Source organism: Diaporthe batatas (assembly GCF_019321695.1).
Source record: "Diaporthe batatas strain CRI 302-4 chromosome Unknown Contig00003, whole genome shotgun sequence".
In the NCBI taxonomy this organism is placed as follows: domain Eukaryota; kingdom Fungi; phylum Ascomycota; class Sordariomycetes; order Diaporthales; family Diaporthaceae; genus Diaporthe; species Diaporthe batatas.
This window is the reverse complement of record NW_025408550.1, coordinates 2,848,202-2,871,420: the sequence shown is the minus strand read 5'-3', so window position 1 is coordinate 2,871,420 and position 23,219 is coordinate 2,848,202. Positions and strand designations below refer to the sequence as shown.

The 23,219-nt window shown below is 55.1% G+C and overlaps 8 protein-coding genes across 8 annotated transcripts; 4 read left to right on the top strand and 4 right to left on the bottom strand.

The window, feature by feature from the left end:
• Positions 1–41: 41 nt before the first annotated feature.
• On the bottom strand, positions 42–2,939 carry KVR01_003811 (uncharacterized protein). The gene is made up of 3 exons (XM_044784384.1): positions 2,630–2,939; positions 2,495–2,555; positions 42–2,426 (listed from the first exon to the last, which is right to left on the bottom strand). Exons 1-3 carry the CDS (start codon positions 2,840–2,842, stop codon positions 142–144), a joined length of 2,559 nt encoding a protein of 852 aa, XP_044648826.1. The 5' UTR covers positions 2,843–2,939; the 3' UTR covers positions 42–141.
• Positions 2,940–3,109: 170 nt separating this feature from the next.
• On the top strand, positions 3,110–5,737 carry KVR01_002118 (retromer subunit VPS17). The gene is made up of 3 exons (XM_044783928.1): positions 3,110–3,957; positions 4,028–4,481; positions 4,535–5,737. Exons 1-3 carry the CDS (start codon positions 3,460–3,462, stop codon positions 5,389–5,391), a joined length of 1,809 nt encoding a protein of 602 aa, XP_044647133.1. The 5' UTR covers positions 3,110–3,459; the 3' UTR covers positions 5,392–5,737.
• A 3,521-nt stretch (positions 5,738–9,258) lies between these two features.
• Positions 9,259–11,813, top strand: KVR01_002638 (uncharacterized protein). The gene is made up of 3 exons (XM_044784871.1): positions 9,259–9,784; positions 9,983–10,353; positions 10,409–11,813. The coding sequence occupies exons 1-3, from the start codon at positions 9,674–9,676 to the stop codon at positions 11,244–11,246; spliced, it is 1,320 nt and encodes a 439-aa protein (XP_044647653.1). The 5' UTR covers positions 9,259–9,673; the 3' UTR covers positions 11,247–11,813.
• Positions 11,789–13,480, bottom strand: KVR01_003553 (uncharacterized protein). The gene is made up of 2 exons (XM_044785862.1): positions 13,153–13,480; positions 11,789–13,085 (listed from the first exon to the last, which is right to left on the bottom strand). The coding sequence occupies exons 1-2, from the start codon at positions 13,370–13,372 to the stop codon at positions 12,109–12,111; spliced, it is 1,197 nt and encodes a 398-aa protein (XP_044648568.1). The 5' UTR covers positions 13,373–13,480; the 3' UTR covers positions 11,789–12,108.
• Positions 13,481–14,842: 1,362 nt separating this feature from the next.
• KVR01_002338 (uncharacterized protein) lies at positions 14,843–16,681 on the top strand (the record flags this gene model as incomplete). Its single annotated transcript, XM_044783003.1, has 1 exon — positions 14,843–16,681. The coding sequence occupies one exon, from the start codon at positions 14,843–14,845 to the stop codon at positions 16,679–16,681; it is 1,839 nt and encodes a 612-aa protein (XP_044647353.1).
• Positions 16,682–16,751: 70 nt separating this feature from the next.
• Positions 16,752–17,165, bottom strand: KVR01_003682 (uncharacterized protein; the record flags this gene model as incomplete). Its single annotated transcript, XM_044781991.1, has 1 exon — positions 16,752–17,165. The coding sequence occupies one exon, from the start codon at positions 17,163–17,165 to the stop codon at positions 16,752–16,754; it is 414 nt and encodes a 137-aa protein (XP_044648697.1).
• A 1,081-nt stretch (positions 17,166–18,246) lies between these two features.
• KVR01_003640 (uncharacterized protein) lies at positions 18,247–20,141 on the bottom strand (the record flags this gene model as incomplete). The annotated part of the gene is made up of 9 exons (XM_044783279.1): positions 18,247–18,703; positions 18,761–18,930; positions 19,054–19,136; positions 19,200–19,378; positions 19,436–19,478; positions 19,541–19,679; positions 19,774–19,823; positions 19,881–20,006; positions 20,132–20,141. 9 exons carry the CDS (start codon positions 20,139–20,141, stop codon positions 18,247–18,249), a joined length of 1,257 nt encoding a protein of 418 aa, XP_044648655.1.
• Positions 20,142–22,143: 2,002 nt separating this feature from the next.
• Positions 22,144–23,124, top strand: KVR01_002744 (uncharacterized protein; the record flags this gene model as incomplete). The annotated part of the gene is made up of 1 exon (XM_044793799.1): positions 22,144–23,124. The coding sequence occupies one exon, from the start codon at positions 22,144–22,146 to the stop codon at positions 23,122–23,124; it is 981 nt and encodes a 326-aa protein (XP_044647759.1).
• Between the last annotated feature and the right edge of the window lie 95 nt (positions 23,125–23,219).

Sequence of the window (23,219 nt, the reverse complement as noted above, 5' to 3'; positions counted from 1 at the left end):
ACTCATTCATAGCAGCAGCTGAATGTGCAGGCGCACCAAACTTGATGAGAGCGCAGGATGCCATTGTAATGAGCTGTCCAAATCTTGGCAGTTACACAGTGTTGTCTATATATTGCGAGTGAGCTCGCAAGGGATTTTCCACTACAGAAGCTTCTCCCTGTTCGCCGTCACCCTCTCAAACTTGTCCAGCTCCATTTGGATGCTGTGTCGGCCTTCGGTCAAGCTCCTCAGGTGCTGATCGTAATTCAACATGTCTCTAAGTGGCACTCTTGCCTTCAGCTTGAGCATTCTCATCGCGCCCTTCTTGTTTTGACGCAGCGTCGCCACTGATTCATACGGGTCCGGCGGTGCGTACACCTGCTCGAGGTCTATTTCCCCTTCCCCGGACACCGTTTCGTTTAGGTCTTCAGTCTCCATGACTTGGCCGCCGTGCCTCGAAGACAGATCATGCCTCACCTGTGCTGCTGCCGCCTCCGGGCAAACAATCTCGGCTTTCATAACTGGTTCCAGCAGTCCAATCTTCTGCATATCGTGTGCATTTTTGAACGCGTTCCGCACGGCGTGAAACCCAGCCTGTTGGTAATGAGCGGGGGAGGCTGCGCCGAAGAAGTCCTGGGCACAGTCTATCACGATTTCAATGTTGCAGCCGTGCAGAGGGTAGCCTTTTCTCGGGCCCCGGTACAGGGCTGCGATGGCCCCATTGTGCAAATGGTGAGAAATGGTGTCAACGTCGAAGAGCTTCGGGTCATCAATCGGGCGAATGATATTGACGTTGATCATGTTGCCGTCTCGCTCGAAACCGGAGTGGTAAAATTCATCCTCGGACTGGAGATCACTGAAGCCAAGCCGAGTGGCGCGATCACGCCACGATTCTGTCTGTTGCTCCGTGTCGATGGGCTCAACGAAAGCCGCACATGCTACCTTGCCTGGCTTTCCTGCCACGGCACGGTCGATGATGTGCTGCTCCTGCTGTGTTTGCGACGTGACGCATTCCTTGTAGTCAACTTGTATAGTGCCAAAGAGAGCGTCGATCTTGTACTTCTTCAGATTATCAATTGCGACTTCCAAGTGCAGTAGTCCCATTCCGGATAGGATATATGTCCCAGCCTTCTCGTCCTTGGTCCACCGAAGACTGGGATCTTCTCTCGATGCATCTGTCAGTGCGTTCTTCAGAGCTTCCTCGTTTGTGGCGGAGAAAGGCTCGATGGATATGAACGTGACAGCTGGTGGGATGACCGCGGGCCGGATCTGAATGCTCTTCATGAGTGTCTCGGTTGCTTTCTCCGGGGAAATAATAAGGGTGTCTCCAGTACGGGCCTTTTTCAGCCCGGCTAAGGCACCGATGGCTCCGACCTTGAGGTGCGGAATGTCGTTGTGTTTGTTTGCGAGGATCTGCATCATGGCGAGTGGCTTCTCGGCAATCCGCTGGGTCGAGTTCCACATAGCAGCATTGCGTTGAAGCACGCCGTGGTATACGCGAACAAAACTCAACATTCCCCGGTGAGCATCGCTGACGACCTTGAAGACGGATGCCACCGCAACATTGGCGCCCTTCTGCTTCAACTTGGTCGTCTCCTTTGCAATCAGACTCTCTAAGCCGCGTGTTCCTGTAGCGGTTGAGACCTCTACCGGGGGGCGCTCTTGAGGATTTGGGAGATAATCCACAACAGCGTCCAGCAAGGGCTCGACCCCGATGTTCCTCAGACTGGCCCCAGCAAAGACCGGTGCAACGCTACCGTTCCCATCCGCAATTGCACGGCGGATACTAGTCTTGATTGCCTCGTCAGACAGATCCGCTCCGTGCTCAGCGAACTCCATGGTAAGCTCATCGTCAATCTCGCAGAGCCTCTCGATGAGTTGTTCCCGTGCAAGCTCGACCTCTTCGGCGAGTGGTGGGTTTTCCGATCCGAGTGCACTTCGAAGGGCGTCGCGGTTGAAGAGCTTCTTCGATCCACCGCCAGACCATTTATAGCCCACGCGCTTGATAACATCGATCACGCCAACGAAGTCGTCACCGACCCACCAGGGTATCTGACACACCAGAGGCCACGCCTTCAGCTTCGAGGCAATATCCAAGACCGACTTCCTGAAGGAAGCACCGTCTCGATCGAGTTTGTTGACAAAGATGATTCTTGGTATCTGGTACTGATGTGCTGCGGCCCAGACCCGTTCAGTGTGAGCTTCAACACCTTTGACTGAGTCCATGACACACACAGCACCATCCAGCACAGGCATGCATCGAAGGACTTCATACTGGAAATCCTGGTGGCCAGGCGTATCAATCAAGTTGATAGTCTTGGCGTGTTCCTCTGGTGCGCAGTCCTCCTGCCGGGGCCAATTGAATGAAATGGCAGCGGACTGGATAGTGATACCCCTCTCCCTCTCCATGGGTAGGAAGTCTGTGACGGTATCACCATGGTCGACATCTAGCACATCGATCCGTCAGCGCGGTGATTTATGAAAGGGGGAGAAACCATTATGGATTGGTTCTTACTTCCTAAATGCCGTGTGTTGCCGCTATAATAGAGCATACGCTCCGTCGTAGTGGTCTTGCCCTGCAAAAAAAGGGTCAGTCCTCGTCAAAGAGCCCAAGCGAGGATATTTCCCAGTCAGACCCAGGACCACCTACGGCGTCGACATGGGCAATAATGCCGATATTACGAATATTCTCCACAGCAGCCTCAAAATGAGCCGCCACGTGTGCCCATCTCTGTGAAGAGCGTTGAGAACAGGCCCATCTTTGTCGAGGGCCAGGTCGTGGCAATGCGGCGCGGATGAACAGGCCGGCAAGACTTTTTGACGGAGCCCTGCAACCTGGCAGAAGGCACGCCGGCACAGGCATAGCGGCTCATTCAGTGACGAGGCACTTGGAATCAGGCCAATTTGGTGCAAAAGAGTGACGGCAACATTTCTGTTGCTGTGAGGGAGTAGGCCAAAAGTATGTCTCCATGGGTAGGTAATTAGCTACATGAAGATGTGTGACCAGGCCATGTCGACTGCCTGCGTCTGCTACCCCCCCCCCCCTCTCGCCCCCCCCTCTCGCCCCCCTCCCCCCGGCCCCCCGACTTCTCCTCAGGGTATCCACCCAGACCTTGATTGGGCATTCACCAAGGCTACTAGACAGCGCTCCCTGCCTCCGTGCCTGCCTGTCGGTACAGCTTAGGTAGGCACAACCCCATTCCTCCAACTTCGAGCTTACCGCAGCCGGACGTCTTGATCGTCATCCTCTCCGACCCGTTGGAAGCCTGCGAATTTGCTTTGCATGTGGCTTACCGCATCGTGTCTTCCTAAGACGAAAGCTCCCCGACGTCCAGTTCGCGCCCAACAAGCGTGATCGCATTGCTGGGCCTCATAGAAACCCCCACGGTCTCCTGCCCGACTCGTGCCGACTGTCAACGTCATCCGCACACGAGCTTCCTGTCCACCTTGTCCACCTTGTCCTTCTGAACTTCGACTCCCATGGATTATAGCGCCTCCGTCCACGATGCCGACCACCCCACAGGCGCTTCGCCTTGGGGGACTTCACCGGCGCCTTCGCCTCACGCCCACCGAACGACATTTGGCGCAGTAGCGGGCGAAACCCCGGCATCGCCACACCAGTTCGGCTCAGAAGACCCAAGCAACGGATTCGCTGCAGGCCACGAGGAAGAGGGAGGCTTCGGGCCATCAGACCATAGTTTCGCCAGACCAAGCACGGGCAGCACCGTCTCCGAGACCGACACGCAAACGCAAGCACCGGAGACTGCATCCGTGTCTGCATCACCTGGGCCCCAGCACGGGAATGTCTCGCCTCTGCAGCCGGACGATCCTAATCGGTTCTCCGGAGACACTGCTCGTGCTAGTCAAGAGCAGCCTCAGGTTCGAAAGCCCACGCAGCCAGTATACAAGCTCCAAGCCAAGATCACTGGGCTCGAACGAGCGGCGCGCAAGGACCCCATTCTAAGATTCGATGTTCATGTGAGTCTCCATCTTTGTTCCACAATAACGAACGATATATGTGACTACATCTAACTGCCGACCGTTGTAGACCAACCTTCCCAAGTTCCGAACGACCCAATTCCGCGATGTCAGACGCCTGCACTCAGAGTTCGTTAAACTTGCCGAATACCTCATATCTGCGAATCCGGAAGCAATCGTCCCAGCCGTCCCCCCACCTCTAACATCCGCCGGAGCCGGGACCGACGAGGATGAAATCAGGGTTAAGGCGCTAATGCAGCGCTGGTTCAACTACGTATGCAGCAACGAGGTGCTCGCGAGAGATGATGAGATGGTTCTTTTCGTGGAAAGCGACTTTGGCTACAGCCCAATGGTGAAGAAAAAGCAGCCCGCCACCGGAGTACGGCGCAAATTGCTGAAGCAGTTCGCACCGCCTCCGGATGACACACCTGAATTGTCCGAGGCACGACCAATCGTGAAACTCTTTTATCTGGGATCTATGGATGCGGGCCACAAGGTCGACAAGCTGGTCAAATCCCGTCGTGGTGAGTCAAGAATCAAAGGGTAGGGGCCAGATACATATGCTAATCAAGCGAAGGGCTCGGTCTTGGGCAGTCCGAATTCGGCGTCAGGCTTGGTAGTATGCATATACAGGAGCCACACCAGGGGCTGGCCAATGCGTACCGCAAACTCGGGAAGATTGTCCAGACAGTGGGAGACTCGCAGCAAGCGCAGGCTACTGCGGAGGCCTTCACCATTGGGGACCCCCTCCAGTATCACTCCTCGGATGCTTTCATCGTCAAGGAAACACTGACGAATCGCCAACTTCTCATCCGCGAGTTCTTGCAGGCGCAAGAAAACACACGCAGCAAGCTAAATGCGGCAGATCGTCTGAAGGCCAGTTCAAATGTGCGCCGGGAAAAGGTTGACGAGGCAATCTCCCTGCTAGAAGACGCGAAACAAAACGAGGCCTACCTTTATCAGAAGACCAGGCGGGTGACACAGAACTTGGTTCAAGAACGCCACAAGTGGTTCACAAGGACGGCTGCCGATCTGCGCGCAAGCATTCGCGAGTTTGTGTGCAAGGAAATCGAGGCCGAACGGAGGACCTTGGCCATGCTTGAGAATGTGCGGCCTGACGTACGTGCCATTGACGCTTCTGGTGGCCTGAGTCGGCTGGGCCGTGAGGCACACCCCGCAGTCCGTCGGACCACCATGGCTTCAAGCCAGGGTCCCAAGGGGGATGCATGGAGCGGAGTCCCAAGACGATCTGTTGATCCGATGGGCAGGAGCGTTTCTGCCAGCTTCATGGCCAACGCCGCTGAGGATGGTGACGGCGAGGAGGAGAGAACGAAGGCCCCCGCCGGCGGCTTGTCCGAACAGAATGACGAGGATGACGAAGACAGGGTGGATGCCCGCAATGCGGCGAGTCGGCTGGCTACGAGCACTTTCTAAAGCTCGCACGTCAAGAAAATTCCCCGCTTGGAACCCTCAAGGGCATAGCATAAGCTTTGCATAGGCGCACACCCAAAAGCATTGGTCGGGCAGTTTAATGTAATTATTGATGTGAGCACACACCTCCTTACCTCAGTTCAGGGCGTAGGCCCAGTCATCAAAGCCTATCTTCGCAGACGGCTTCAATCAACACGGAAGGGCGATATGATTATTTCATCCAGCGTCAGAAACTTCGTTACGCGCTCCGGTAACGTCCATCTGGGAGACTACCGACCTAGGTATAGGAACACACCCGTCTTATCGTCGTATTTGATTCCGCCCGTCTACACAAGCGTCCAACGCCAGGTTGAGCACATATTTGCTTCTCTATCTAGGCTCGTCTTGAAAGTTGCACAGCGTATGACACCTGCATAATGACGGCTGCAGGCGCTCGAAGCGTTCTGGCTCGTGCCCTAAATAAGTCATGGTGCCCAAAGAGGGAATACAAAGCTGGGCAAGGAATGCAGCAAGCATGATGTGTGCCAACGGCGATTCCCTTGGCTCCACCCTGGCAATTGTTTTGGCAAATTGCTGCGCAGCCGAGGAAAGCGTCAATCGGGTGCGAAGCCGGCAAATGGTCTGCTTGACTTTTTGAGGGTGTGAGCCAGTTCTTTCTCTACTAACTAAACATTTCCTTCTGACCTCCCATACATGGTGTTGACATTGGCTCAAAAGCGCCGCGCCTTGCGCAGGAAGCCATCGTTTCGGAAACACAGCCGAAGCGATGCATGCCACGGTGGTTCAACAACGAACTGCACGCAGTCCCTCATCCGCCAGTTCTATGCATGCATACCTTGGCAGATCTTTGTCCGCTGACTGGGCGACGTTTGTGACGCGGGCAGCACGGCGGCAGCATTGCGGCCCCTTCTCGGCAAGGCTCGACAGATCGTTGTCGAGGTGTTCCCACTGCCCTGCCTTGTCGACTTCTGGCCTTGCCGTTGTCGGCTGGATCCTGCAGTGCTGCCAAAGTTGCAGGTGCGAAGCGACCTGTGCAGTCTCGACGGGCGACTGCACCGGTTGCTACCGGGCACTGCCGATTTGCACCACTCACAACCCAGCCAGTCGAATATCATTTCTGTTTCTACCACGGAGGAGGGTTGATGGGAGCTCGCTTCGATCGCTGGGCAGGAACCGACATTACGATGAGACACGACTGCACGCATGTTTTCGATCACTGTGGCTTCACGCAAGTGTGATATGTCGTCCACCTCGAGCCATGATCCGAGGCACCCTGGCGACGGAATTGTACCCATACATACGATATGATGCCGCGCATCCAATGAAATCCGGCCTTGCTAGCTTCTGGTGATGCCACCCTTAGTTGCTGAGATATCACTGACGAAGCCCAGACAGCCTTGGTCCAACTGCCCTTGTATCGCTGCACATCTTGTATCAGGTTTAGGCCTCGCGATCTGTTCGCCGACGGTCCATCGGCAAGCCGCGCCGCTCTGCTTCAGGCTGGAGTTTCCCGTCCTTGCATATTCAGGTCTCGCAGTAACCCTCCAGCTCGTGGCGGCTGGTGGATCAGAATGCAGTCGATGCAGCACACTTATCCCACGAGGGACTGTGTCCCAGACACCAGCCATGGGACATGCATGCATCAGGTAGCAGCTCGCGGGAGATCCGATATGGCAAACGAACAAGATTGTCCACGTCGTCACTGCCGACACTGTCACAGCTTGCGCGTCGCGGTCTTGAGGTTTGGTCGGATTCGTGACTGGAGGAATCATCCCTCTCAAGACGCTCATTGCACGCCACGCAAGAGTGGCGTTACATGAGCCGCGACATCTCGATGCTATCATTTTCGACGCAGATCTCTCACTTGTGACCAGCGCTTCGAGATTCGCGCTGCCTCCCAATACCGCGCACACGTGCCGGATCTCAAAATTATTATCGACTAAGACGTCGTTCCTCTTAACCGCTCTACGCTTGTCTAATCATCCGGTACGGGGCGACCATTCTCTGCTTCCGACCGTTGAAGCCTCCAATCTCCTGCAGGGTACGGAGGTTCTTCCAATAAATCTTTACCGCCAAGGAGCAGGGGGGGCTGTCTTAGCTACTAGAAAGTCTATGGACACCGACCCCCGATACGTAGAATACATTAGATAAGTACTTTAGGCTTCACTACTTCTAACTAGTCCCCAGCTTGAATTTTTTAATATACGCTACTTTCAGGGGGCTGGTCCTGATCTATTGGTACAGCCAGATGACTGCATAAATAGAAGGGATATAGCCCCCCTTGCTCCTTGGCGGTAAAGACTTATTGGAAGGATATCTGTACACCCATACCCATGCGGGCAACGTGCAGACCCTTGGGCTCTCGGCAACAAAATTGGTGTACATTGAACAACACCTCTTGGAAATCCGAGATCCTCTCGCAAAATGCGAAGGCCCCGGGTGTGGTCCCGCACCTTACTCTCGTCGCCTCTTCCGTTTCCTGTGTTTTTCCGTGCAGCGGCCTCTGGATACCCGTATGTCACCACTCTCGCAGCATCAGCTTGCGCACATCAGACAGGACACAACCACCTTCGCCCAAAGCATCACCACGGCTGGTGGGTTCCCACCTTGGCTGTCATGCAGGTCATCTTTGGTGACACAGGAGGCAGACCGCCTTAGTTTCTGCATGCCTCGGTAGTGCTTCGGCTGCTTCTGAAGTGCAAGCAGCCCCAATGAAATAATTGATTCACCACACAAGCTGCCGAATGTATTGCACCACCAGTTGCGCGCGGCCACACACCCCCGATTTGCTTCATAGGGACTTGCCTGCTCGATGGAGTGAGTCCTCACTGCGGTCGTGCTTGCTCCCCTCTCGGTTGCCCAGGCCGAGCTATTGCAGCAAACGCCACTCACAATTGGTGCTTGCGCCCGAAGTCGTTGGCAGCGTTGCTTTTGTGGATGATGAGCACCACACTGTACTTGACGAGGAGCCGTCGAGATAAGATCCATCCAGATTTCTGCCCAAGCCATGTGCCGCAGGGCATAACGGCGTCTTGGTACAATGGTCTAGTTCTTGCTCTCCCCTTGGAGAGCAATCGACTTTCCCCGCCCCCTCTCAATATCAAGATGGCATCATTACATGTGATCACCTCATCCCGGCGAGATAGCATCGTGCTCGGACCATGGTACTCAACATCGCCTCTTCCTTACATGCTGGCAGCTAGAATACTTGGCCTATAGTTCTAGCGCCGCAAGAGCTGAGGATTACTATTCTTCCTGCTGGGCGGCATTACCATTTCAGCATGTGGACATTAAACCCAAGGCATTATAGGGCTAATAGTGACACACCCATAGATGATATTCCACATGCTAAAATCTATGACTTGTTGCTTGTTTCTCATCGTCTTATACATCAAATCATCGATATCACCGTACATCGCAACCGTATGGATATCCAAACACTTATGCAGGGCTTGCTGAGGTCCAGCATGCATCTAGGCTGCAGAGACCCATGCACTTTTCTTCCTCCGCCTAAACCTGGTCCAGTGGACGGAGTGAATAGAGCCAAACTATGCTCTGACCAGGGGCCTGCTTATACTACTGCTAAATAGGCTCAGGCACAAACGAATATCCTTGCCTCCGCAGCATCAAGCTCCGTCCATTGTCTGATAAGTCGTCGAGAGATGACTGGCGGGCTACTGGCATGTCTGACGCTGCTCTAAGGCATGGTTTTGAATCAACCAGAGGAAGCTCATCCGGCCGTTGCCTCCCTACCCCTGGCATGCTTTCAAGTGGATAGCCTTTGCTTCCCCTCGACCTTTCCCACCTTGTCTCGCGAAGAGCAGAAATGGCAACAAGTGTGGGTATGCAACATGGTGCGCGCCAGCCCATATCTACCAGAACCCGGAAGGGCGCTGGCTCGTCGGGACGAAAGCTCCAAGATGAGCATTTCAAGCCGTATACCACCCTTGGCCATGTCATAGGTTCTCGCTCAGGACGTGGCGTATTGGGAAGTGCGGACGCAGAGATAAATGGCATTCCTCCTTCAGGACACCGACTCCCTCCCTCCTCCCTTCATCCTTTATCACTCTTAGCAAATATCCTGCACTCGTATCTGAAAAGAATATTACCTGCATCTTGACAATTGTCAATCGCAGCCTGCTTCTCCAACTGCCAGATTGCCTGGCCCCCAGGGGACACCAGCCCCCACGAAGCGTTCCTCTGCCTCGGGTCTTGTTCCCTGACTCCACCAATACACGCCCACGAAGCCACCCTCCCATCCCGCACTCATCCCACGTCTGAAAGCATGGCGCCGTCTGCCATGGTTCAAGACGAGATTGAGCCCCTGCAGCTGCCCTATGCTGGGGTCTCAAAGATCAGTGCGTCCGTCTTACATGGACCAAGGGACCTGCGATTGGTGAGTTGGGGATACTTCATCTGGTTCTCTGGTTCGGGCTACTACCATCTCTTGCCAGTCTTACTGTTACACAAGATCCCAGGCCTTGCTAGTTCCGAACACCAAGCTCCCACCTGTTTCGGGAAACGCAGCTTGTGGGCTGACAGCAGAGCCGCGTGCCTTCTTTCAACGACCGGGTCGCTAATTGCAAGCCTATAGGAGTCCAGAACACTCAACGAGCCGGCCCTGGGCGAACTACAGGTAGCCCTGCGGTCCACGGGTATATGTGGCTCAGATGTGTCTTACTATAAGAAATTTGCCAATGGCGATCTCTGTGCCTGCCAGCCACTCTCGCTGGGCCATGAGTCCTCCGGGGTCGTGGTAGCCGTCGGCCCCCAGGTGAGTGGCTTTGCAGTGGGAGACCGCGTGGCCTTGGAGGTTGGCGTCCCCTGTGGACAGTGCTCGACATGCCGCAAGGGGCGATATAACCTCTGTAAGAAGATGAGGTTCAGGAGCAGCGCGAAGTCTTTCCCCCACTTCCAGGGCACGCTTCAGGATAGGATTAACCACCCGGCGATATGGTGTCACAAGTGAGTAGCGCACATCCGAACATCGAGGCCAGCCTTGTTGACTTGTGGTGCCAAGGCTTCCTGAAAACGTCTCATTCGACGCAGCTGCTCTCCTCGAGCCGCTGTCCGTCGCCATCCACGCCAGAAACCGCGCGCAACCCGAGACCGGCTCCACAGCCCTGGTGCTCGGCGCCGGCACAGTAGGCCTTCTCACTGCAGCCATGGCCCGGCAGTCAGGGTGCACGACAGTCACTGTCTGCGACGTGGACCAGGGCCGTGTCGACTACGCCCTCGAAAAGGGGTTCGCGACCCACGGGTACGCCGTGCCGCGCACCCTCCATGCCTCCAGCGGCTCCTCCGTGTCCGGGGCGTCGACCCCGGGCGGCAGCGTGGCGGACGGCGCGGTGACGCCCGCCAGCAGCATCTTCTCGACGCTGGACGGCAGGCTCGAGGGCGCCAGGGCCACAGCGGCGGACATCATCGCCACCACTTTCAGGTCCTCCTCGCCGTCGCCGTCGCTGGCCGAGGACGAGGCCGAGGACGACGGCTTCGACGTCACATTCGAGTGCACGGGTAAGGAGGTATGCATGCACACGGCCCTGTACGCAACGCGGCCCGGCGGCAAGGTGATCATGGTCGGCATGGGGACGCCGATCCAGACGCTCCCCATGTCGGTGGCGCACCTGCGCGAGGTGGACATCCTCGGCATCTTCCGCTACGCCAACACGTACGCCACGGGCATCCGCATGTTGTGCGCCCAGAAGAGGGGCGGCGCCTTCGGGCTGCCCAGTCTGGACGACATGGTCACACACCGGTTCAAGGGGCTTGAGAATGCGAGGCAGGCGTTTGAGCTGGCTGGGCGGACGGTGGATGACGAGGGGAGGATGGTTTTGAAGGTGGTTGTTGAGGCGTGATTCCATTTGATGTTTGGGGGTTCACATGTTGTTGTCTCCTTTATGTCTCCCTTGGAGATGGGCTCACCTTTACTCAGTGCCACCACAAACTAATAGGAGCGAAACAGTGGCCGGGGCTTCTGTGCATCAGAGATGTCTTCTGGTAGCGTCTGCTTAGATCTTAGAACATGTCTTATTTCTTGGTACGTCTGACGTAAAAACCTGACAATTACATGAGGTAAATATACCGGAAAATCGCTTCATGGTAGATTTGTTCTCATTTCTACCTGTACTATGCAAGTTCGGGGCTGGATTGAATGTGTTGAACATGGCCTGCTTTTACCGACAATTAGAATGTACAGAGGTACATGTGTGATTTTGGTGTTCTCCTCTTCCTACGAAGCCAAACATGGTCAACTTCGCTGCAGCGATTATGTACCGCAAAGCAGATACACCTGGTCGGGAGATTTATGTCTTTGTCCGATCTTCCTATTTAAGACAAGCATGGACATTTTTCTCCGAATATTCTGATTAATCCACCAGGAGAACCAAGAGTGCAAGAAGTTCCCAGTCGATATATCCTGTCACTCATTCCCCGAGGGCTTGCTTCTAAACAGCCGTCTGGCCTCAGTTGGCCGAGATGATGACCGCGGCCAACAAACTGAAGACGTGTTAGTCATCTTGACCAGTTCATCTGCCCTTGAATTGTCGTCCACGGCAAAGGATCCGTAATACAAGGTCTATGCGGTGTGACCAGTCCACTTTCCGGTGCCCCTAAAACGCCGTGCTCTTCCGTGATTCTCGTAAATGCCATAATGTCAATTGCCTCCCAACGCCAGCGGTGGTGATAGAGTCGTACGCGAGGGACGAGAAAGGTAGCCTTTTACATCAAATCGCCGGCTGCAGACAATGGTCCAGGTCGGCCGCCCTTTCCGTGCTGAGAATGGCCAAATCCAGGTGCCTGAGAAGCGAAAGCAGCCACACGTTGGTTGTTGTGTGCCCTCTCTGTTTCAATAGCGTGGAATTTCTTGCCAATGTCTCTGGTGGCCCCGGCCCGGTTCATGAGCTCGGTGAGGAGCTGGATCGTGCTGACATCGTTCTCCTCGCTAAGGAGTTCCTCCTTGAAAGCCTCGGCGTCAGACGGCTCGACGATGCTGAGACGGTGGACAAGGGCCTGCACGAGGCGCAGCAACGTCTGGGAAGGTTCGATTTGCTCGCCGGCGGCAACCTCGGAGTTGACCTCGTCCATGTATGGGGGAGGGAGCCTTTGCAGGTACTTGATGATGAGATCGATCCGCGCCTGCAGCATCTTGATGGCGTTGGCCTTGGTGGTGAGTGCCGAAATCATCTCCTCATCCTCCCTGGACAATGTCACAGTCTCAGGGTCGACCTTTTCGTCTTCCTTCACGGCTTCTTGTGCCTTGCCCTTTCCTTTGCCCTTCACGTCAAGCTTCAGAAGCTCCTCTTGTACTCGCTCCGAGGCAGCATTGGCAGCGGCACCAGCAACCGAGGTCATGCCGATCATTTCCGCCTCGTGCGTCTCGACGGTGAATGGGAGCTCCCTGAGTTTGAGCTTCAGCGGGGAGTCGCCATCCTTCATCTCCTTGTCCTCGCCGTCTGCAGTGGTGTCTCTGGCGGCATCGTCGACCTCGTACGCCGTCTCGTAGACGGTAAAGGGCAGCTTTCCACCAACAGACTCCTCGCCCACCTCATCCCTATGGAAGCCGAGCAGGACGGCGGACTCGTTGTAGGAAAGAACCTGGTTGTGTATGGGGTGGACGTGGCTGCCTGGTCCGGTTCGGGGGGTCACGGTGAACCAACCCACCAGGTCGAGAGTGCGATCCTTATGCACGAGTCTCACTATTCATTGGACGTCAGTACACAGTGCGGTGGGCAATCATTTGGGGAGCCGGAAAGCCAGACATACTCTGCTCCAGGCGAGTCTCGAACCAGAGAGGCTCTAGGGTGACCTGGCCTCCGTTCACCAGGGTCTTGACCTCGTAGGCGTGCTCGATGGTGACCTCGCGGCCATTCTGCTGACCGAACAGTGCTCCCACGATCGGGCCCGGCTGCTTCCTCAGGTAATGTCTCGTTACGTAGTCGCCGATGTTGATCACGGGCATCGGGTGCAGGATGACGGACTCCATATTGGGCGAATGGTAACACGGGTCCCAGTTGCGAGCTCTTGTGATTGTGTGGGAGTTCGGAGCTGTTGCTCTGCGACGGACTGCCAGGCAGACAGACGCAACTGCCCGGTAGTACTAGCCTGCCCCGGCAGCGTTGTTTGGAGGGGCAGATGGTGGGTAAGCTGTCTGGGTTGCGGCAGCTAGGCCCCTGCCCCTGCCCAACCTCAGCGGGTCGCGGGGAAGTCAGTGTTGGCCCGTGCGGCATTTTGGACTCCAAAGCCTAGTCTACAACTAAATACTTAGGTACCTAGGTACTTAGGTACCTACTCTACCAAAATGCTACACAGTTATGATCCATGGGAGTCAGAATAGGAGGCTGTCCAGTCAGAGCTTGTCAAAAACCAGGAGTATCAATCCTCACCTACTCAAGTACCAGTAGTCAGTACACACAAAGCGTCAATATTTCGTGGCATGTAGCAACTACACAAAAGCTATCTGGGCCTCCCCCACCAGTCAGCACCCAAGGCAAGCAAACCTTGGAAAGCCATTTTCACATTGCCACTGTAAATAGTTGTGCACATTTCAATCCCCACAACACTCCCATGAGGAAGTCAAAGCATGCTTGCCAAAGACTGGTCATGGCTTTTTCCTGAGTTGTAGATTGTTGTCGTTGTTGCTGTGTTACTCGTCTCAGAGATTCCTTGGAGATCTGATTTTGCTCCAATGTAGCCGCATAGCAGACATCTAAGCAAGGCTTTCACTTTTAAAGGCCGAGATGCAGTGACAAGTTTGTGTAGATTCAGCACATCCTGGCATGACTTTTGTACACTCGGAATTAGGGGTCCTCTTGCTAAAGTGTAGGACAGATGAGTTGAATTCAGTTGAATAAGCATTTTCAGAGTCCTCAGGTGAGCGTGGTAAGCCACTAGTGCTTGGTTGTTTCGTTCATTTGGTGGGTCTACTTATGTCTGGAAACTTGCAAAGACAAAATGTGACACAGTTCCTTTTCTGTCCACAACCCATTGAGGTGAATGAGAGTTCCAGGGGTCCCTAGGCCGAAAAAGTGGTTTTACAAATTCACCATGTGGGTTCCTCTTCTACCTGTGTGTGGATTGAGGCAACTCGTCTTCTTTGCTCCTCTCAAACAGCAAGTGAAGACAAGGAGTTACATCAAGGACCCTTGTCCCGGTCCAGCCCGTCTTTGTCAATTTTGCAATGTTCTTTCAAGCAAGAGGCCACAGCCAAAATTTATGTTTGATGGGGCTTGACTAGCAAGTGAGTATGCCATAGTCCCTGAAATGCTTGAGGCAAGTTGGCAATAACTTGAGGAGACTAGTCTCAAGGGTTGATCTCAATCCATGACGAGCTATCAAAATACACTTGCGCCAGATGCTTCCAAACAGTCATCAGATCATCTGGAGCATAGCTTGGACTTCCGGAGCTTCAGTACACTCATAATCCACAGTGGATTGTTCTAGGGGCGCCCCGAACATGGACTCCGCCTCCACGCACAACCCGAGTAATGGCTCCTTTCCAATCAAGAGGAAGCCGGAGGAAGAGGTCCAGTTTGTCTCTTCAAAACCGGTGAAGAAGGGCCGTGGCAGTAAAGACTCCCCAGCAGAGGCCCACCCTGCTGTTGACCAGGTCAATACATCCAGAGTATGTCCTCCACATGGAGACGCTCATCCTGTCAATACTCCTACCCACGTTGGTCCGAGCCTCCCGGCGAGTCAACCGCTCCACGAGCTAAGCAACTTCAATCGCGGCGCTTCCTTGCCCAGTATGGAGAACTATGTGTTCCCTCCACCTCTTGATGGGATCCCCAGCCAGACTTCTCGGAGCTCTCCGATGCTGTCTCCTAAGCAGTTGCCACAAGCTGTTCCTTCAAGCCAAGCCGACAATCAGCTGAACCCTTCAGTACATCTGAATGCCAACGATGCGAAGCTACCGGCTTGGTGCAATGTTTCGTGGGCACCGTCTTGCATGCCACCCCAGTCAATGTCTATGAATGCCCCCATGACTCCCAACCAGTCGGTGATGACCCCATACACCCAGCCACCAGTGCCGGAACCGTCTCCGCCTGTCCATGGAGAGAAGCAAAAGTCGAGGACGTCTGATAAGTTGGCGACTCTGCCGCCCCAGTGTTCTGAGTCGGTCATTCAGCCTCGCAAAGACTTGGGCACGGAGAACACCCACAGCAGCCAAGAGTATCCTCTGGAGGCAATCTCTGGGCCGATTCAGACCACGCAGCCTTCCGGGCCACAGATACCATGGCAGCCTGCCCAGTCCACCTCGCAGATTCCACCAGGGCCAGCACCTCACATTCAATCGCCGGCACAGCAACACGTGGGCAACAGCCACGGCTACGTCGTAGCAAATGCGCACGCGTTACCTCCGAAACCACCGTGTCTTGCTTGTGAGCAGATGCGACAACAGGCTTTGCACAATAAGGCGGCTATCTATCCTGTTGTTGGGAATTCACCCCATGATGGCTGGCATGGCCCTGAAGTTGCCCATGGGAATCACCCTGCTCATATGCAGCCTATGCCATTCCCAGCTGGTGGTTTCGGTGTGCGCCCTAATATGGTCCAAAGCCATTTGCATAGACCACAGCACCTCTATCACGGACAGGTGCCGATGGGTTACGGCATGACACCAGTCTCGACTCAAGTACCATATCCAGCTCCAGTTCAGAGAGCATTACCGGTACCACAACTGGGCACAAGCGACTCTCCTTCGGGGGTTTCCTCTCAGAAGTTCACCAACCCACAATTGAATGCATCCCCGGTGCCGGCCACCATGTCCCGGACGGAGCGTAACCAGCCAGGTGCTTCATCTCAGGCACTGTCAACGCAGCCAAGCTCGGCAACAGCCTCTTCTCCTAATCCAGCGGCGGCTGCTACACCTCGACCGCCGACTCCCCCACCATCAGAGAGCCACTCGCCAAACCTAATCGTCGACATAGCCGAAACTTGTGAAGCACTGTTTCCTTGGGACGAGGTCGCAGAGAGACACAATGTGCAGCGTCAGAAGGTCCTCGACACGTTCGCGGCCATCATCCAGCTGCCTTTGATCCGGTGTACGACCGACAAGAAGCGACACGGGAGGCTGGCGACGAACAGGCTGAAGGATTACACCAGGGGCAAGAACATCATGAACATGGCGTCCTCTGGGTCCCCGGCGACTACCGCAACCGCGCCGTCCAAGTCGAATTCCAAAGAGAACCATGGCGACAGGGCTGTTCTTCCTGGCGTCGTGGAGCTAGCCAACTCAATGGCACCGGTTACTTTTCCTTCGGCCCTCGCGCAGAAATACCCAGGGACGTGGTGAGAGAAGCCAGCCATGCCAGACCTTCCTCTTCCAACAGGCCGCAACAGCGGCGAAAACAACGGCCAAAGCTTCACCTGCTGTTCAACAACCTATCCCAATCAACCGGCCGGCCGAGATTCTCCTCAACGAACTGCTCGTACATGCCCGGAAAGCGCACGGGGACCGAAGGGTCCAGGCCGCGGACCCTGGTGCGGCCGAGGTCCTGCATCTGGCGCGACTGCCTGTCGCGCAGGCGCCTCTCGAGGGTGGTGGCCTCCTGCGCGCGGCCCTCGAGCACCGCCGCGCGGAGCCGCGCGGTCAGCCGGTCTCGCTCGGCCCCGTATCGCAGCAGGATCTGCGACCTGTTGAACTCCGGGTCGCACTGGGCGCAGGTGCAGGCCAGCGAGTTGCGCCTGTCGGGCAGGACGCATTTCCTCGGGCACCGGGAGGTCCAGTGCACGAGGTAGTGGCCGCACATCATTTTGTACGCTAGGCCGGTGCACATTCTTGGTTTCCTTTTCTTTTCTGTTTTTTCCTTCTCCGGGGGAACTGGGGTTCTGAAGCTGGTGTGTCTTATCTCGGGGTGGTCTTGCCCTCGGTATCCAATGTATCTCGAAATTTCTCACTGCTCGGCCAAAAGGAACATCGAATACTGGTCAAGTCGCTGGTAACAGAGAATTGGTCATTTCTGAGTTAGTGCTGCTTGCCAGCCGTGATGACAGCACCGCAAGCTGAGATGGGTGGGCAGCGTATTGCGGAGGTCGGTCAGAAAAGTGACAAAGAAATCAACAGGTTTGCGAAAAAGTGATCGTTGCTTGTCTCGGCCTTGCCCCAACCTGGCCAATTGTTCCCTGAGACATGACCAAACGAAATGTCTCTGTCACATCCAACTGGGCCGTAAGAAATGTGGACGGGGGAGGAGCTGAGAAGTCACTTGCTCCCTTAATAATCTGTCTGGTCCCGTGCGCCTGAGGGTAGTGCCAACGTGGATTTTCTCAGGTCGCACTAGCATCGTCACAATCTCGAAAGGCCGGATATCCCTGGCGAGAAGGGCTTCGGACCGTCATAGCTGTGGTGGTTGATGTTACTTCCTGGCGGTATCGGTTGAGTCTCGGGACGCCGTTGTGGGCTAAGGATGTTGGACGTCCGGGAACAATCGTCGTCCTCAGTGGAGTTTCCTCGGTAGCGCAGCGCCTAAGTCGTTTTAGTGTTGTCGTGCTTCGAGGTCTCATCTAGTTAGCCTTAGTGTTCTGTCACATTACTTTTCCTCCCTAGTGCTACTTGGGCAGCAAGAGCCGCGCTTCATCCTAGGACTACCCGGCTCGGCTGGTGGTGCCAAGCAGGCGAATCGCTCCCAAGGATCCGCCTTCGGGAGTCGTCATCTTCCACCTGAAAGAAGACATCTGACTGAATAAGCCTGCTGCATTCCAACAAATTCACACGTGTACCGGTTTGACTTTTGGAATCCGAGTCAGGGAAAGGCTCCAGGATTGCTCCTTCTCACTGCATAATCATTAGTCGTATATATCTTGACGAGGCTGTTTACATTGTTCTGGGTGCTTCCGAGCCTGGCCGCCGGAGCCGCCTTATCTGTGCGGTCTAATTGACAGAATTGGTAATTCGTCCTCCGGGCCCTTTCCAGCGAAGCTAACAGAACTGACGCCGGGTGAGCGGCTGGCATGCTGATGGACTCCTGGGCCCAGACCCGACTCTCCACCATCGAGTTCGAAGAATTCCGATTGCCCGGGGGTGTCCGGGATCGGATATCGAGAAGGTATCGCGACGACGGGTGGGCTCCTCAGTGTTTTCCTCCAACGTCTCCGTATGCGCCTCGGTACCAATTTCCGGTAGAAATAATCTCGAAAAGACTTCGTTGTGCCAAAGACTATGAAGGCGAGGAGACTAGCGGAAACGCCCGGCAGAAAGGTCAAAACGTCTCCAATGGCTCGTTGATAGGTCAGATTAACAACAGATCCCTGGGAACCTTTGCCATTATCTCTGGCAAAGCTGATTTCATTCGTGATGACCACCAGCTGGAATGCTCTATGAGAACCGTCAGAATTGCAAAGGCCAGGAAGGTAAAGCCAAATTGAGACTCACGATAAACCCGCGAAGGTAAGAGTGAAACGGGTAACCAGCCAACTGTCATAGATGCTCTTCTGTTGCAGTGGGACTCCGCCAGTACTGCTGGCAAGACTTGCAGCGACCGTGCTTTGAGTAGTTGAAGGGCCATTTCCAGCAATAGTCGAACGATCAGCGTAACCAACATGCTGTTTTGTCTATGTTAGCAAACATCCTTTCCGTCTTCCTGACAATACACCGCAGTGCACTTCGTCTTGGTAGTGGCTCTCCTCAGCATGGGGCGCAGAGCTAATGGGGACAAAGACGCGTACCCAGGACGTCGAGGCTCTTGTTGCCACATATCTCGCAAGGATAGCCAGAAGGAGGATCGTGCCGAGCGAAAGGCTGACACCCACTTCAGAGAATGATCAGTATTTGTAAAGAGGGGGCACAGGCAGTCTTGATACGTAGAACTCACTAATCACGTTTGCAAGGAAGTAGAATCCAATGGTTGAGCTTTGAACAACGTCGGTTCGCATCAAGCTCACTTGGACGATGGGAAGAATGACTGCGGTAGTTTTGGCGGAATAGCTTCCGTATCGAGTAGCTGATCCCGTTGCTTTCAAATGGTAGATAGAGTAAGCCAGCTCTGTACACCTACTTTCAGGTCAGACACCACACTGGTCGGACTACTCCTCGCAGACTAGAGCTTACCATGAGACGACGAGAATGGATTCAACATTGTAACAATAGTATTCTGAACTAGGTCAGCAAGACAGCATTCCATGGTTGGTAACCCAGATATCCAAGACAACTGACGAATATAGAACAACACAAGATCAATGCCTTCCGAGGCCCCGGCCACGGATAACTCAGGATTTCCGGCTCGTGTGCTCACATAATCAAACTGGTCAAGCTTGATCGAAGTCCACTGGAGGTATGTGTGGAGCTGTTGTGCCTTTGGACCTGTCAGTCTACCTCGAACACCCTGAACATCGGGATAAGCGCCGTCAATGTCTCTGGGCGGCAGGAGGGCGGCAGTGAAGACTGACCATGGAAGCTATTGTGCTCAGGGATGTGAAGAAGGCAAAGAATGCCACATCTTTGACAAACATGTTAGCTGGGTGTGCAGATGACTGACTGTTTGGAACAGACTCACAACTCTTCCACTCCCGGTGGGCAATTGTGGCCCACAGCAGAGCACAACTCAAGATCAAACATATCAAACTATAGACTGATACGCCGATCGCTGGCCCGACAGCCTCAGAAGGCAGCTCCTGACCGACTAAGAAACTCTTTTGTCAGCAAACCGCTCCTGAATTATGCTGCAGAAAGGCGAGCAAAGATGTATTGCGTCTTTGGACGATTGCAACTCGTGGTGTAAAATTCTCCGAGAAAGAGACGACGTACTGCCGGACATCACCGCGATGTAGTCATGCGAGGCTCTTTGCCTGCTCAGGCAGGGTTATAGCCAATGTGGATCGATGCAAGGACGACAGAAGGAACGAATGCAGAAAACAGCCGGGGTTAACATAACATTGAAAAACGAGGGAAACCGGGCAAAGGGAAAAGGTAAAGGAGTGACGTTGCTATGTACTTGTTTTACATCCAAGTAGCAGGGAGCGATTGTGGCAAAACAAGGAAAAGGAAAACTAGAATGAAAAAGAATGAACTTGTTGAGAGACCTTGACGATACCGGATCGCGCCTGGGCAGCTGGGATGGCATTTAGAGCTGGCAGCGAGTGCCGAAAAGGTCGTGACGGGCAGGGCATGTTCAGGGGTCGGGCACCGGGGTGTGGTGTGCTCGACGAAACCACCAGGGATGAGGACGTGGTTTGGCATGGACCACGGTTCCAAATGGAGGAAGCAGTCGACGGCGGATGGGTCCTGGTGGGAAATGCGTTTCAGCTGCCCAAACCTGCCAGCTGGCGACGAGTTGACGACGCCATCTCTGTCGGGAAACCCGAGTCTGTAATGCAGTCGTCGAGGCGCCGGATGCCGCCGCCTTGTTCACCTTCGAGACATTGCCTGAGGTAAGTTCCGTGACGACGTGCAGCGTGTCTCTCTGGCACAATGTTGCCCAGTGGACATTGCTTTGTCCGCGACTCGACGGTTCCGGGTGGCTGGATGCGAGACCCATCCAAGAGACAATCTATTTCAGCACATGTGCTGCTGGGGCCACCCAGGAAAGGTGGGAGCTGGACCTTGGAATACGACGGTGATTGCTCGCAGCTCTGGCGGGTTGCGACGATGGATCTTAATGCAATCTCTGGACAAGCATCCGTACCGAGAACAAAAGAATTGTACGAGGTCTGTGCTCGCACATCAGATAGGCTCAGCTGAGGTGCTACGATACGGGCTAACGTGATTGATGTTGCTGGATTGATTTTCCTGCGAGCGAGGGAGCCAAGCTGCCAGGCTGCCTCGGCGGCGTCTGAGGGCCTGGTGGGCAGGTGCGGCAGTTGAGAGAGGGCTAAGAGGTCGATCGCTGGCAGGCCCCGCTTGGGACATTTTACCCCCAGCACTTTCGGGCCCAGCTCCGAGGCCACGGTCTCGACTAAGGGATGGCGAAGCTGGGGGGACTCATCCGAATGGCCAGGGAGGGTCGAGCACTACCCACAGTACCTAAAAGCGGCTGATTGCGTGCAGCACGTATATCACAGGGGGTGGAGCTTCCATCCCCGGCCATGTGGCTGAAGCCGTCTGAAGCCACCTCGTCCGGTAATTAAACGTCCAAAAAAACTAGCAGAACTATTCGGGACGGAAGCTGATGGAGCTGATGAAGCTCGACAGAAACCCAGAAACCCAGAAACCCTCCTCCTGCCTTGCCGTCTGGCTTCTCCGTGCGGCCACGTGCCACGGGCCGCCACTTGACTGGAGTACAACGTGTGTAACTTCCAAGCTTGTTCTTACGCAATCTGCTGTATGAGCTTGAGTGCCTGGCGCATCCTTTGATCAGTTTGTGATATCTGTACGCGCGTGTCCGATCTGATCGCCGCCGGGTCAGGGCGATCTTGGACGGTGGGGTTGATTGGGTTTTGCCGATGCAGCCCTGCGGCTGGGTCTGCCGTCAATCCAGCCGGAACGGAGCAAGCAGTACAGTGAGTGAGCTACAGTGGACCGCTGCCACACTGTGCCCATTTAACGCTGCAGTCCAACTTTGTCGGCAGTGAACACCAAGACGCGTCTGCCCAGTGCTCACGCGTCTTTGCACTGAATTGACAGCGGCAACTGTCACAACCCCACCATTCTAATTCGTAACCGCCTTACCCTTGACCCTCAACTCGATTGTTGAATCATCTCTCATCTCTCGTCTCCACAAATCCACAAAGCATTCTTGCTTTCGGTCCAAGCCTGCTTCGCGAGCATTTCTCGCCACCCCTCCACCATATCTCAACTGGAAACTCTGCCCTCCGATCACCATGCCTGAGTGGGAACCAGTGCTGCCTGTGGGCTGGGAGCACGGAAATAGAGCCTTCCTGCAGGCTTTCATGGCCCGCGGCTCCATAACGCAAGCCGAGGGAAAGTCCATCATAGCCGCTATTCTGTCAGCAGAAGACAACTCAGCACATAGGATAACCCCTGATTCGATCGACGACAACACATTCAGGCAGCATGTCAGCAAAGCGCGCGAGGCTGTAGCATCACTGGACTACGACATCCGTAACACGTATCACCAGGTCAGCCGAGAGCAAATATGGGCGCTCATCAACGTGCACAGCGACCCCAGCACTCAGTTGGCGACCTCGCGAACTCCCGACGAGATCTCGTTCATCAAGAGAGTGCTTGATGCCATGTTCGAGACCTACAACACGCCAAGGCAGGAGGTCATGGCGGTCACGGCAGCGCAGGCCAGGAAGGTCGCCCGGCCAGCGCCATCGGCACCAGCACAGGACGGCGATGCCGACGGCCAGGAGCCGACGCAGCGGACCGCAGACAGGGCACTAAAGCACAGCGAGATCGAGAGACTGCTGCCCAGCCTGGTCGCCGAGGGATGGTTCGAGGAAAGCGACGAGGGCTTCTACAGCCTGAGCCCACGCTCGCTCATGGAGCTCAGGACGTGGCTGGTGGCAGCCTACAACGACCCCGACGTCGCGCCTGAGGCGTGGCAGCGCATAAAATTCTGTGAGGCGTGCAAGGAGGTCGTGACGGTCGGGCAGAGGTGTCCTGAGCGAGACTGCAACGTCCGGATTCATGACATCTGCACAGAGGCCTACTGGCGCACGCGCAGGGATGGGCGTACGTGTCCCCGATGCGAGACGGCGTGGACGGGTAAAAACTACGTTGGCGAGAGGGCTGTGACGGAAACAGCTGCGGCGCACCGCCAGGCCGGCCGAAACAGAGGGAGCAATGCGAATGCGTCGATGGTGGACGAGGAGGCAGACGAGGATGGTGGAGATTGAATGAGAGGTGCATGCAGTGGACATGCCAGACTGCCAATTCCGATGAGAGAGAAAGAGGGAAGACTACCAGGCGGCCTCATAACGTAAGTGCCGTG